We start from the raw sequence: 15,632 nt of genomic DNA, 5'->3' as shown, positions 1-15,632 counted from the left end.
ATGTCGACATTTGCTTTCAAACATCGGCGACCCTACCTTTAAGTTGTTTTTTTATGGATACAAATTTGAACCAGGTTTAATAAGAGCTTCATCTTTTTAAAAGAAACACTGGCATGATTTTATTAACTTGAATCTTATTCATTTATAAGAAGCAGTTTAGCAGCTATGTTAAGATAAATATGCATTAGAAATTGTCAGCACAACATACATTTAAAAAAAAGCTTTCTGCAAGCTTTCTGCTAATGTACTCATACTTGTTTATCATGAAAAAGCTAGTTCTGTGTTAAAGAGGATGGATGCCATGTTTTTAAATCAAACCCCTGATTAATGTGATAATTGTGAGGCCTGGTCGATGTTTATTTCATTGCTATTCCTTGTGTATTCAGTCAATCATCAGTGATTTTTGCTGATGCCATGAAAGAAGAAAAACAACAAAATTATGCTGCAATTCAATTTGTATTATTATGCTTAAGGTACGTTAATCTGGATAGAACATAAAATTCAGCAGAGAACTGATTCTCTCCAGGATCCATTAGAAATTAGTGATAAAGAGACACAAAATGAAATTCTATCATATTGTCTGATGTAACCAGCTCTAGCTTGTGACTTTTTCTACTTTTTTTAATATGGTGGATATCCTGGCAGTTGCCCATGCAGGAGGTGAGAGCGGGCTGAAGGAGGTCGAGTGCAAGGAGGTTTGTGTGAGTATTTCAGGCTCGAACCTCGACTCCCACTGTACACATTTCGAGGAGTAGGAAAATAACCACTCTCTCTGCTTCTCTTGCTGTTGTCTCTCGCTGGAAAGAGAATAAAAATGAAAGAAAGTGTTAAAGTGAGTCATCTGATGACAGTTTGGGGATTAGTCTTACTGGAGTCTGTTTCATCAAATGCTTACATCAAAATTAACACTGAATTAAAAGTTCCACAATGAGTTCATCTCCATAATCACTGTATTTGCCCTACAGTCTGTACACTTACCTCCTTTCCCAGACGCGTTGCTGTTGCTTTGTTTGACCTTGTCCTGTTCTGTGGCAGCCATGTTTTTGACCTGCTCCAAATATTCGGCCGATTTCTTTGCTTCAAGTTTGCCCCTCTTTCTGTTCTCTTCACATTGCTGTTGTTATTTAACACGCACACATGCACACATACACACACCGACAACGACACACACATACAGAGTGTTATTCATATTTATGAATAAAACTATGTACATTGTCTTATTTCCTGTCATACAAATCCATGTCTCCAAATAGCTCTAATAAAGCTAGAATTGCATTACATAGTTATAGCATCAGCAACAACAATGGTGTATTGTAGATATAAGGGATAAAAAGCTAATCAAATAAAGTAATGAAGTGAAACAAATATGAATTTAAAATAAAAGAACAAAATTTTTTTGAGCCATTTGTGTGGTTGTTTAAAACGGATTCTAGACAAGATCCAGTGTTCCTGATTTTCAAAGTTTAATAACACAAGCTCCACATCCACAGACGCTTTTATCCAAAACAAGGCAAATGGGACAGAATCCACTCTAAGCACAGATTTGATCCACTGAGAATTGCACTTCTTAAACTGTGGTAGGATTTGTCAAAGAGTAAAACCTTGTGATCTTTCAACACAGCTATAAAGCTTAATAACAACCACAATACGTATTTTATGTATTTTAAAAGTCCAGTCAAAGTTGTTGTGGCTCTAAAACACATACACACGCACAGATTATCCGAATATTTGGACAAAAAATCAGTGATCTTTCAACTTACATCCCGCAGTTTCTTTTTTAGGTCATTGTTGGCCTTCTTGTATGTTTTAGACGTCGAATGTAAGTAAATAATCGTGAGGCTAAAAACCAAAAGAGAAACAAAAATATTTTATTCAATGTTTTCAAGGATATTAAAATTGTACCTTATTGTATTTTTAAGACAAGATAAAATAAAAAATATATATATTTTGCAAAAATTTAGGCACCCCTTGTCAAATTTAACATCAAATTTAATCCCTGCACAAATTTTGTTTAAAAAAGAAAGAAAGAAAGAAAGAAAGAAAGAAAGAAAGAAAGAAAGAAAGAAAGAAAGAAAGAAAGAAAGAAAGAAAGATAGAAAGAAAACTCAACAACAGAGGGAAAAAAGACAAAAAAAAATCAAGAGGTCATTTGATGGGAGTGCCAAAACTTTTACATAAATCTGTATTTTATTGATTGAAAGTATTGTACTATGCTTTTTCTTGTCTTGTTTATATCATTAATGTGATTTTACACTGTGTCTTACACCATGAACAGTACTAAAGGCACAACCACTCCCGGGTTTAAGACGTAGCTGACCACATTTCTGAACCATCTCGGAAAATCCAACTCCAGTGACTCCGTGATCACGTCGTACATGTGGTCTTTCCCACTGAAATCCGTCAAATACAATACTGTTATGTACCAGTTCATCTCTGATCATTTTATAATCAATATTAGATTTAAATGTATATAATCTAAATATACTCGGAGGATTGTGTGTGTGTGTGTGTGTGTGTGTGTGTGTGTGTGTGTGTGTGTGTGTATAAGTTGCTGCTGATGAAAATTAGATATTAACATTCAACATTACCATCTAGTGGTAGAGATGGCGGAGAGGCAATATATACAGTATATTTAGAGAAATTAGTTCTCTGCTAACATCTATTCTTATATCAGAATAGATGAAGATCAAACATAGACATTCTGTACATGGGAAAAAGCTTGGACTCTACTTAAAGTCGTATTGATCGTTCAGTACCTGAAAGGCCCACAGTCAAAGGATGGACGCATATAGACGATGGCGAAGATGGTGGGCAGTGTTGAGACAAAGAGGATGAACAGCTGTATGTACATGTAAAAGTTGCTATGACGTGAGTTTTTGAAGATGTGTGGGTGAGGGATGTTGCAGCACAAGACACCCCAGGCTTGTATGTACATGGATGTTTGCAGTCTGAGAACATTGAGTGCAGGAAGACAGGGAGCAAACAACGAGCCCAAACTGAAATACACAAGTACCCAATAAACAAACACAGTAATTCATTTCACAAGCAGGTTTGGACCAGATAGTGTTATGCACACTGATAAAATAATAATAGAAAAAGCCATGACTATCCTACCAGATCATTCCCTGGTTGAATATGAGGGTGAGCACGTTGCCACTCAGATCAAAAAGGGCATAGCACGGCTACAAAAAAGTCAACAAAAAAAGTGTGTTTAGGTTGGAGTGATATACTGTTAGTTGTTCACAACAAGAAAACAGAGTGTAATTATTTAGTATGGTGATGTTATCACTGAAGAGACATTTATTTAACACTAATAGAATGACTCATCTCTGGCAGTGTCAGCCCTTTTAAAAAAGAAATAAATAAAATAAACTATATAAAACAAGGAAATCTCTTGTTTTGTGGGTGTTACCCAATATTAAGTATAAAAAAAGTTTTTAAGTGATTATGGTCCCACAGCAACACAGCATGCCATGCTTTACTACTTAATTAATTATGTCATTATTTATTGAATAGTTTAATAACTTAATGAGTAGTTAAATACTAATGTCTATAGAAGCTGTAGTGTTATAAATGATTGAAACCACTAGAAACTGTAAATTAAGCCCTTTGTCTTTGTTTTTTGTGCACATTTTAGAAAGTGATATATATAATGGTTAAAAACTTTGTTTTATAGCTTGTGCATGAACCTGCTGGCATGAAAACTCACAAAGGTGTACTCCAAGTCCCAGCACCAGCAGCTGTTGAAGACCCGAATCACAATTGCTCTGAGGAAGTCATTAACCAGCAGCACAATGTAAATAGTCAATGTGTCTGAAATCACCATACGTACAACCTCCTAAGCAAAGAAAGAGGGAAAGAGAGCAAAAGTATTTTTAAGCATGTCAATTTCTGAATTTTATTGGTCTTTAAATATGGACTTTTGTATGCATGTATTATAGTCTAGTTTTGTTATTCTTTGGGTATGTAGGTAGGCAGATATGTAGACTAGTGTATGGGTAGGTAGGTAGATAATGTAGATATAGGTGGATGGAAGATGTGTTGGTGGATGCAGGGGTTATGAATGTAGGCAGTTAGATGGTTGGGTGGGTATAGAGGTAGGTGGGTCTGACTAGGCAGGTAGGTCGGTGGGTGGGTGGGGAAGCTAGTTAAGTTGGTGGTTGGGTAACTATGTGTGTTAGGTAGGTAGGTGGGTGCACTGGAAGTAAGTATGTAGGTAGGTACCTGCCCCACAATAGTCTCCCAGCAAGGCCCTCTGGGTACATCTGCAGGATCCACATGAGAAATGGTTGAATTCTCTGCTATGGACCTGTTAGGCATGTTCACGTCAAATATGGTCAGATTATGCTTCATTTCCTCTTCTTGAACCCTCTGATAAACAAGTAAAGAAACATTCATACACTTCACAGCACTGTTCACATTTTCATTTAGATTTTTTCTCAATGGCCTATGTTATCCCTCAGCAAATTGTACCCATATGGGTATTATAGCCAAAGACAAATAGTCTTGGCTGTTTTTTATTTGATAAGATAAACAGATGAAAAATCATATTAACCAAATTTAGAAAGCCATGCAAAGTGCCTCATTGAAAAGAAACCAGAGGATGCAAATTTTCATTAAGATTAAAAACTAACATGGGTCTAGTAACAATATTAATTATGTTCCTGCCCAAGGGTGAAGGATTTACCAGCATTTTTCTACAATTTCTCCATACCTACACTCTAGAAGTATTCTCTTTTTAATACTTAAACTAAGAAGTCATTGGTGCTTATGTGTCAATGGCAGTACAAATGACGCACTTCCCCCAAGTAAAGTAAAGTAAAGTAAAGTAAGTGGACTAAGTGCCTTAGAAAAGAAGGTCTCTCAGACCTTCAGTAGGATGATCTCACTACCCAAATTGGTTTATAAAAAATAGCTTTTTTCATTTTACATCTGGAAGGTATACAAGAAATGATTGGAAAGTGGATGTGACACAAACAAAGGGAACATAAATTCAAAAGTGACCCACCGAGATGTTTATCTGCTCAATGATGGCTATGACGAAGCTGTAGAGGTTGCCTACGTAAAGGGCAAAGATACGGGCCAGCTGCCAGCGTAGGGCAATGCGTGGGTGATACTTCTCCATAAGGGCTATTGCCTCAAAAAACATAGGGCAGAACGTGGTTAACAGAGACATCACCGCATTCACCTGGGGAAACAAATATTAAGGGATTATCTCCAAACTCTTTGTGCTTTTTTCATTTTAAACAGAATATAACATCCATAGAAGGACACATCCAGGATTCTTACTTCATTTCTTTCCCACCAGCCGAAGTTGTACATCCCAGCACGGAAAAACTTTTCAGACCTGTGCACTACAAAATAGATTAGGTACCCACTTCCCACCAGTATGGAGAAAACCATTATATTGCTCAGGATGCGAAAAAATATCGTCCATCGTATGTCTTCTTTTTTTCTGAGTTCTTTCTCTTCAATAAGGCTTTCCTTGTGAGAAGAAACATTTGTAATAACATTTAAGGTCCATGCACAGACACACACACAAACAAACACACACACACACACACACACACACACACACACACACACACACACACACACATTAATGCATACAGGCATACCTTAAAGGTTGTGGCAATGGAGGCAAAATTGATGTCAGCTGTCTCTGGGTTTCCAACAAGGTAATCCCAGCTGGTGAATATTGTCCAGCTGTAATTGAAGTGGGTGTCATCTCCTCCACTTCCTTTACTTTCGTTGTGTGCCATGCTGTGGACAAATTTTAGGAAAGGTGACCAGCAGATGGTGCAATATACCATTTCTTTAGTATCAGTGGATAACCTCAGCTGGTTTGATGCTTAAGGATAGTGATCTGAATTAATGTTAGTTTAGCTCTGCTTTTCATCAGGCCCTCAACATGATGCTTGCTTAAAAAAGCAGAATTGCTTAATCACATTGGGGGCTTATCTTCAATTATAATGATATGCAAAACTACCCTGTGGAAAATGAAGCACACAATTGCATGCATCTAAATGTGTTTTAGATGCGTTTAGGCAAATCAAAACTCACTCTAGTCTGATGAAAGATGCTACAACTTTTTGACAAAAATTCAGCTTGCTGTGTTTGGAGAAAGAATGGTTGCACATATGATCCCAAGAGAACCATATCCACTCATGAGTTTCGGACTTCATCACCAGTTCATCAGTTTAATACATTCTCACCTATTAGTTTCATTTTTCAAACCTATCTTTGTTTATACTAAAAAATACATATCATTTTTCCAAAAGGGAAAATTCCAAAAAATTTTAAAATAACAAGACATATTTGGAGTCCAAATATTCATTTATCCAACCTGGATTCATGCTATTTACCAGAACACACTATGGATATAGGATGTAGAAAACAAGGACATGATGTCCCACACTTACATTCTAATGATCTCCATGTAACTGTAAGCTATGCTGCACAATGCAACCAATAAGAAGCACAAGGGCATGCGGAACTTGATCCATCCAATTGTTCTTTCGTTGTTGTAGTAGCCGTAAAACATAATTGAATACTTTATGTAACCCTGTGAAAACACACAGGCTCTTCATGTAAGTGTTTGTTTATGACTATGCTAATTATGATATTCATCATCACCATGCTTACACAGCAGAACAGTGTAAGTGCATAAAGTCTCTCAAAATTTGTTGACCTCAAGGTCCCATAGGATGTCAAAATCCGAAGCAGTGGGTAGTTCTTCCTTAAAGACAGTCTTCCTGGGAATACTTCCATATGGCAGCCCTAGTATTGCCTGCAGAGAGAGAATTATAGAAATATTGACTTAAAGCAGATGACAGTGTGCTATCTAGGTCTCTGCTGTTGAATAATATACAGTTATGCTATTGAATAATATACAGTTATGCTTTGCATACCCTGAAAGAAATTGTTGCCATTTATTTGGAAAATATGACTGATAATGCAAAACAACATTTTTGTTTTTAAGTCTATGGTCATGTGGTCATTAATTATCACATAGTTGTTTGACTCCTTTTTAAAACCTAATTATAACTGAAATCTCCCAAACCTTTTATCAAAAGTTACATATCCTTGAATGTTTGGCCACATTATAAACACACAGGTTTACACACAGAGGTTTAAATAGCTATTAAAGGGACGTTTCCACACTTGTGACTCATTGTAATTGTAATTAGTGTCTGTGCATAAATAATCAGAGAGTTTCTCAGCTCATAAGGTGATGCACTGACTTGGCTGGATACTGCACCATGAGGAAGACAAAAGAACTGCCAATGGACCTACTTAATAAGGTAGTTGAAATTTATATAGCAAGAAAAGGATATAAAAATATATCTAAAGATTTTAAAATTCTGGTCGGTACTGTTCAAACTCTGATAAAGGGGTGGAAAATAAGATGTTCTGTTGATACTAAGCCATGGTCAGGTAGACCAAAATTTCACCAACTAATGCTAGAAGAATTGTTCGGGACACAAAGAAAAACCCACAAACAACTTCAAGAGTCTGCTGTGGAAAAAAGTGGTGGTGTTGTTGTTTCAAGGTGCACAATAAGGAGGTACTTATTAATAGAAAGGGCGCCAGGAGAAAGCCGTCACGGCGCCCATGCCACAAAATAGGCCCGCCTTCAGTACGGCACACAGCACCTAGACAAGCCTCACAGTTTCTGGAGAAGAGTCATTTGGAGTGAAGATAACAAAATGTAACTTTATAGTCACAACCATAAACGCTATGTTTGGAGAGAAGTCAACAAGGCCTACAGTGACCCCACTGTAAAGCATGCCGATGGATCTCTGATGATCACTGTGAAGCATGCCGATGGATCTCTGATGTTTAAGGGATGTGTGAGCTCCAGTGGTACAGGGAAGTTAGTAAAAACTCATGGCAAGAAGAATGGGCAGCTATACCACCTGAGACAATTAGATAGAAGAGAGCTGACAAGGATATGCCTGAGAAACTTTGAGAAGTGGTTAATGACTACAAAAATGGTCAACAGATCAAATCTCATGGTTAAAGACTACTTGAGACTAAGTGCAATGGGGAAGTAATTTAACAGTTAGCAAAGTTCTAGGGACCAAAGGAGGAGAATTACATTACAATGATACTAAACATGTATTTAGTCTACTACATTAGGCAGATAGTAACTCTTTATAGCACCTGTATGACAAGCGGTCACTGAGGTGCAGTTACATTTACATTTATATTTAAGACCTTTGGCTGATGCCTCTACCCAAATCGATTCATTGAAATGCTGTTGAACCAATACAATTAATACATAAATACTGTTCACTAGGTCATGGAATAAGCCATCAGTGTAAGAGCTCTGTTGGGAGGTAAAGAATAGGACAAGAAGTGCTAGTTTTAATATTTCAGATGAGACAGAGGTAGGTCTTAGGTAGAACAGGGGTCAGAGGTAGAACAGAGAAGAGTCTTGATGCATACCTTCCTTGTACCCTGATAGATGATGTGACCAGTTGAGCAGTGGCAGAGGATGAGAGAGAGCATGGTGCAGAGTAGGTTGTAACTGGTATGTGGATGCTGGCCTGTTTTTGGCTTTGTAGGCAATCATCAGCATTTTAAATCTGATGTGGGCAGCTACAGGAGGGAGTGGAGGGAGTGCAGCAAAGGTTGTGTGGGAGAACATCGGAAGGTTTAGAACAAGTCTTGCAGCTGCATTTTGGATAATATGCAGAAGTGAGTTCTGAGGCAGAACTGCAAGGAGTGAGTTGCAGTAGTCCAGTCTCGCAATGACAGGGGACTGAACAAACAGTGGCTTGTGTATTTATAAAAGCGGATGAACGTGTCTGATTAGCAAAATGCAAGGAAAAGGAGATTTGATTGTCCGTGGTTACACTAAAGTTGCCTTATCAGAGTTTGAGTGTTTCAGATACTTATGATCAGGTTATATAATATTGATGTCAAAGTTCTTCTCAGCAGGACCCATCACCAATTAATTTTCCCTGGACACCCAAGACTATGCTTCCCAACTAATCAGGTGACTGTCAAATACAGACATTGTCATGTTCACAGTCACTATGTTGTTGGGGAGTGTTTGGCCATAGTGTGTTCTGAAAATGAAGAAATGTAGTTGGTGATGGGTGTAGAAGTAGACCTAGCAATGGCGTACATTTTGGCCAGGGACCCAGGGAGCCCAGCCAAAAGTAAATAGTCATATTTCAACAGATGGTATACGATGTTGTAAGCAGCCTTAGCTTTTAGTGTCCTAATACTGGTTAGAATATTAATATTAAACACAGCTTTCCATTGAATATTTTGAAGCCAACCTATTCCTTACCTCAGGAAACATAACCAGCCCAAAGGACAGAACAAAGAGAATTATGTTCATGCCAAACATCCATCGCAGAAATATAAAATAGGAAGCTACTGCTGAGCCAAAGTGACCTGACGGAGAATACAAATACATCATCAGAGAGAAGTGACTAATGTGAGTGATTCCTTAAAAGCTAAAAAAGACATAGAGGTCATACAAGTTTGAACATACTTTCAATTTTCTTGATCTTCCCCTCCCATGGAATGCAGGCCTTCTTAAAGTTATTAAAGTTTCGCTTAAACTTCACCCATTTCTGATATAACCAAAACAACACAATGCTCATTGTAATGTGTAACATTCAGTTTTTGATAATCTAACATTACAAAACATTGAAACACACAAAAAGCTCAAACCACCTAAAGTCAAAGTGTAATTCAAAATAAGTGCTAAAATGAACAGATTTGTGCATCACAATACCATGAACATAATGAGTATTACATTTTGAATCATGACTGCTGACCTTCATCACCATGACCTTGTAGGTGTAGAGCTTCTTCCCTTTGACTTGTCCTAAAGTGCCCTCATTCTTTTCTATAAATGCTTGTGACTCCCTGTGTTGCAGAAAACAGATGAAGGTAATAAGAAGTCCAGCTTTATTGATATGACCCATGCTTTTGTTCATTGTACAATCATTAAGGTCTCTAAATATACAGTAGGTGTAACAGTACAACCCTATAATAACTGCAGATGCTATATCTTTTTAGTATGAGGTTTGTGCTTGTATGTCCAAAGTTGAAGTTTGGGGCAGCTTTTTGTACATGACTCAGGAAAGGATTTTGGGTGTGCATGTTACCAATCACTTAACAATATGAACCCAGAAAAATAACATGCTTTTAGCATAGTGAGTGTTTGGTTTGTCTGCAATCAGTGAACATTTCTGCAAGATGGATCAAAGAATTAATCCATATCTCTGTGTATACTGTAAAGTATGTGATTGACCTGAGCGTAGATAATTTCTTGTGCATTGGCCAGTTTTGTGTTTTCAGTGTGGCAATGAGCTTCTTTTTCTCCTCTATGGCTTTCATCAGCTTCTCCTGCTCCTCCAAATTCAGCGAGTCCACAAAAGATTCATCAGCTGATGAAGAGCTTGCCTTTGAGCTATGGAAGACATCAAAGTTACATATGTTATTGCAAAAAGTTGGGCAGTTTGTCTAAAATGACCACTGATTTGTCACATTAGCCAACCAAGTATGCCTATTTATATTGTCATTATATGCAGATTAGGTTGCTGCCTTAAAGCTCCAGACTTCCTGGTTTAAATGAGCATAAAATACCGTCTGGTTGGAGATCCACATGCTTTCTATTTTTGCAAATAAAATGTATTTACAATACAAATAAAGCTAATCTTTATGTTTATATTTTGTAAGGCTTGCAACAGGGGCGCCCCCAAGGGGTTGTTTTTCTTTGTTTTTATACTTTACATGCTTGTTATATGACTATTAAAGTTATATTACAAATTTATTTGCTCTCATTGCTTAGTTTTTAATTTATTTTTATTACCCTCAAGTTTGTTACTTAACAAGTTTGGTATTGCTTCCCTTTATTATTTTATTTTACATTTCCTGCATTTCCTTACTTATATAGATTTAGTACTAATACTCATATTTTAATAACTACAGATTAACAGTGCGTTATTCTTTATATTTAAAACTTACTTGCTCTCAGTTGCCATTTTGTTTACTTTTTCCTTCTTTTTTGATTGATCATTGTTTCCTTGCACCATTTTCATCTTCTTTTCTTCTCCATCTCCTTCTGAATCCTCCTGCTGTATCGCTGCCTTCTTGTTCTTACTGTTCTTTCTTTCCATGGGAATCTCCTCTACCTCTCCTCCTACATTAATTCTGTTCTTTTCACAGTTGTGAAGATAAGTAGATTTTTTCTGTTGCTTCTGCACTTTGTCACTTTGTCCCTTGGCAAGTTTTCTTTCTTTCTTCTTGTCCATCTCCTCTCGCTGCTTTTTTCCATCCACATCAATTCCAACATAGTAAACGCTATCAGTTATATCTCCTGCAAAATAAAATAGGTGATTTTTTTTAGTTTATCAGCATCACACTTTTATCAAGAATACACTGTTATTAAGGAAAAGCTTAGGGTGTGCAAGAGTGCTCTAATATATACAGTAAGGTTCAGGAGTGAAGATATAATGCTAATTGTATTAAAATCAAATCAAAATCAGTCTTCATATTTTTAAAAAAAATCTAGAAGAGAAAATTAAAACAGTTCCTGCTAATTGATTTTTGGGCCATGTTTATCTTCCAAATCATGAGAAATTGAAAACTTTTGGTATACCTTCATCAACATCAATGCTGACTGTAAAGACAAAGTGAAAATGGCATTTAGACATGAATTAACAATTACACGAAAAAACCTACAAGTACCGAAAAACCTATCCAGTAAAAGGGGACAAGCTCATTAATCAGCTGTGTGATAAGCAGCAAATTATTAGGAGCAAAGCAAAACAAGTGCTTATAATTTTTTAAATGTTAGTGTATCAGTAATGTGTAACTGCATGAAAAAATAGTTAAGAAATATTAAAGATAACCTTAAAACAAAACTGATTTTTTAAATCTTGTTAGCTCCATTCTATAATGATTTAATTTAGCTTTAATTTTCTGAGAGTTACAATGAGATGAATTAGTCAGCCTCAAACATGGCATCATTGATGCAAAAGAAACAAAAGTAAAGGAATCAGTTGCATATCAGTTGCTTACAAGAACTTGATCATGATGATGACCCTTTTTATTCTTTGTGATATCAGACTTTTACTATTCTTCACTTTATGTATTATTTTTTGACAGTGAAGTCCTTTGTTGGGTTGGTAGAGTGTTTTGGGTCATTGTCTATAATTACTGCTGTAATCAATATTTTCAATTACTGAACTACTTTTTTGCATCAGCATTGATGTTACTGTATTATTTTTGGATGCACTTCTCTGTAATTGGATTTTGATACATTTCTCTGCAATATTCAGAGGGAATGTTTCTGTAGACTTCTAAATTCATTCTGCTGTTTCTATCATCAATAAAGATTAGTGAGAATGTTACAGAAGCATCCATACAAGGCCAAGCCATGACACTACTACCACCATGTTTCACAAATGAGCTTGTGTGTTTTGCATCATGAGCAGAACTGTTCTTTCTGCACTCTTTGGCATTTCTCCCTCAGAGGTTCATCTTGCTTCCAGAACATTTGTGATTCATACCTGTATTTTTAATTTAGCATTCTAATTCTTGCTGCTGCTGAGTGGTTTCACATTGTGACATGGTTTATATATTTCTGCTCTCTAAATCTTCTTCAAACATTGGTGGACATTGTTGGTGACTAACTTATTTCTGGGTATGTCCTCACAGCTTACACAATATTTTATGTAATTGTAATTCCATTTTGTTGTATTGGATTATCCCAATGTATCTTCAATGGCTCTGATCAGTGTTCCTTCTTTTCTCAGCTGGCTTTCTGTTCTCTGATAGACAGCTCTCTTGAATTCATGTTGGTTTATCCTTTTTAACAAAAAATACAGTGTTTTTGTGAAACCAAGGTTTCAAACCAAGAGTAGACATTCAGTCACATGTTCTAATATTTCTTAGCACTTGCAAGATAGGTGGGTTAAAACAATTTCTGATTTATTGTACATCCTTCATCTCAAAAACAAATGTCCCTAATTTTCTTTATCGGGTTCTTGGCAAAATTTGTACAGCTACTGTGTCCCTTGTGTCCACTGTAACCAAATTTGCCTATACCGCATGCTAATGTCAAACAGCAGGTACAAAGGGACACTGAGGAAGCATGTTTTTGGTTCCCTTTGTAAGGAATGACTGAGACTATTCCCTACCTGGACACCAGGGGGACATTCTGGCAGTTTTTGTGTCTGTGCCATGTGCCTTTGTTTTTGATTTTGTATCACATTCGTTAGCCTTTCCTTAACCGTTTCCACCTCTGCACACCTGTTCCTTGTGTTACAATGATTGTCACCCCATTTATACCAGTTGTCTCGTGTCTGTTTTTTTTTTTTTTTTTGCAGAGTCCTCTTTTTGTTTGTTGTCTCTAGTTTGTTATATTTGCATTCCTGTGTTTTGTGTTTCCACTTGCCTAGTGTTTCTAGCCCTTTGTCATGTTTTCCCCTAAATAAACACTCTTTATATTATCCCTGCATTTGGGTCTTTGTATCTTTGAAGACACCCCTGTTTCTCTGGCAACCTTTGTTGTTATACACCATCAGGGTCTCTGGATAGGGTCAAACAATGCCCACCCAACCGTATTGCTTCCATAGCATGTATACATTGGCTAAAACATACACAGAGAGAGCGGCATATTGCCATACAATCAATATGTGTAGAATCTTTGTGGTTATGTAAATGAAAAAAAAAAGAAAAATCTGAAAAATCCAAAAATTAACAAAAAAATCAAAAAGTGTAAAAAGTTCTTACTCCTACATAAGTGCCATAAGTGCCTATGTTACATTACTGGTGAAAACACTTAGTGATATTAAAATCCTGTGAAAATGAAGCTTAAAACCAAAATTTGTCTTGCTTGTTTTAGGATGGTACAAAAAACTTCCCAGCTCTGGTAACTCAAAACTATCAATTATCAAATGCCTGAAAACTCTGCACTGCTTCTGAAAACAAATTTTCTTCATCTCACAGGGGTGTACTCTTCAGTTTAAATAAATTCAAAGAAGTTCTGGCTTTCCAACACAAAGTTATTAGCTGTGAATATCCTCGTTCTTCCTGTCCCTGATTCATTTGGTCAAAACATCAATTTTGCAAAAGATGTCCAACTGTACACAGATCTGAATTTTTTCTCATGTTGGATAAAATATGTTTTAGATAATGTGAGTGAATGGATAACTTTGCTTTAAAACACACTGATGTACTTAAAAAAATCACAAAAAATGACTAATAATATTTGAAAGTAAAAATCCCAATTTACCGTCACTCTCCAATGCGATGAGCTTTTCTCTTGGCATTGTGGTCCTCAGTAACCTTGTACCTGTGTGTATGCAGGACTGTTCAAGAAAAATAAGAAAGATGCATCCATGCATACGTATGTATGTGCGCCTGTATGAGAGGTCTGTACACTTAGCCAATCCATGAACAGCCAGTGATGAGTAAGAAGCATGACGAGTTCACTTTTTGCAGCCATTGAGAGACCTCGTCCAGGAACAATAAGCTCTGGAAACCCTAGAGCCGCTCAATTTCTCATCCTGTGAATTATTCAACACAATTATGACTCCCTTATTTTGAAGACAAGGCATGGATAATTATTCAGGATGAAATACATGCCCAAGGTGATACAGAAGGCTATGTCAGATGATTGATCTGCTGTGATGATATGAAAGTATTGACCTTTCATTTTATACATTTGACCAGTTAAAGGTTTACAGGTTTTCAGCATTGTACCTCAAAATAACAAAAAGCAAGCTTGACCTGAAACATCTTCTCTATTAAATATTTCTCTAAATTATTTAGCTGATAAAATTAACAACTATCAAACCGAAAACTGATATGGAAGGAATCTTAAACCTAACCTTGTCTCTTTAAATCTTTTCAGTGTCATAATGGAGAGCTATTTGAAAAGGTTTTGAATTTCAGAAATGTCAAAGAATTGCATTATGGAGAGCAATTTATAATTTATGTGTGTATTATCAATTTTTTATTTCTCTATACAAGAGTATAACTTAGGTCAGGAAGCCATTAAGTACATTTTGCTCCAGGGTCCTAAGTGGCTTCTGACACGGGAAAAGCTTCGAAGCCTGATTCTGACACTCAATGTGAAGTGGCACTGGAAAAACAATTAAACCTGATTTTGTGGAATAAAACTCGAGAATGAGCACGGAACTTCTAGTAAAGAAGGATCTGGAAAATTGACACAGGGAATTGACTGAAATGGGGTTGAGTTATCCAAACAGCTTGGACTGGTTCTGCAGAAAAATTCATTCATTCATTCATTTTCTACCACTTATCCGAACTACCTCAGGTCATGGGGAGCCTGTGCCTATCTCAGGCGTCATTGGGCATCAAGGCAGGATACACCCTGGACGGAGTGCCAACCCATCGCAGGGCACACACACACACTCATTCACTCACGCAATCACACACTACGGACAATTTTCCAGAGACGCCAATCAACCTCCCATGCATGTCTTTGGACCTGGGGAGGAAACCGGAGTACTTGGAGGAAATCCCCAAGGCACGGGGAGAACATGCAAACTCCACACACACAAGGCGGAGGCGGGACTCGAACCCCCAACCCTGGAGGTGTGAGGTGAAGGTGCTAACCACTAAGCCACTGT

At 36.9% G+C, this 15,632-nt stretch overlaps 1 protein-coding gene across 1 annotated transcript; it reads right to left on the bottom strand.

The window, feature by feature from the left end:
• Positions 1-621: 621 nt before the first annotated feature.
• tmc1 (transmembrane channel-like 1) lies at positions 622-14,381 on the bottom strand. The gene is made up of 20 exons (XM_060883436.1): positions 14,270-14,381; positions 11,630-11,650; positions 10,996-11,347; positions 10,280-10,438; positions 9,801-9,891; positions 9,512-9,593; positions 9,305-9,411; positions 6,692-6,790; positions 6,423-6,565; positions 5,619-5,763; positions 5,290-5,484; positions 5,009-5,188; positions 4,225-4,371; positions 3,710-3,838; positions 3,115-3,182; positions 2,757-2,996; positions 2,265-2,390; positions 1,761-1,839; positions 975-1,114; positions 622-784 (listed from the first exon to the last, which is right to left on the bottom strand). The coding sequence occupies exons 1-20, from the start codon at positions 14,379-14,381 to the stop codon at positions 622-624; spliced, it is 2,778 nt and encodes a 925-aa protein (XP_060739419.1).
• Between the last annotated feature and the right edge of the window lie 1,251 nt (positions 14,382-15,632).

The sequence above is a fragment of the Tachysurus vachellii genome, chromosome 12 (genome assembly GCF_030014155.1).
Source record: "Tachysurus vachellii isolate PV-2020 chromosome 12, HZAU_Pvac_v1, whole genome shotgun sequence".
Classification (NCBI taxonomy): Eukaryota; Metazoa; Chordata; class Actinopteri; order Siluriformes; family Bagridae; genus Tachysurus; species Tachysurus vachellii.
Note: the sequence above shows the minus strand (reverse complement) of the source record. Positions and strands in the feature narration are given on the sequence as shown.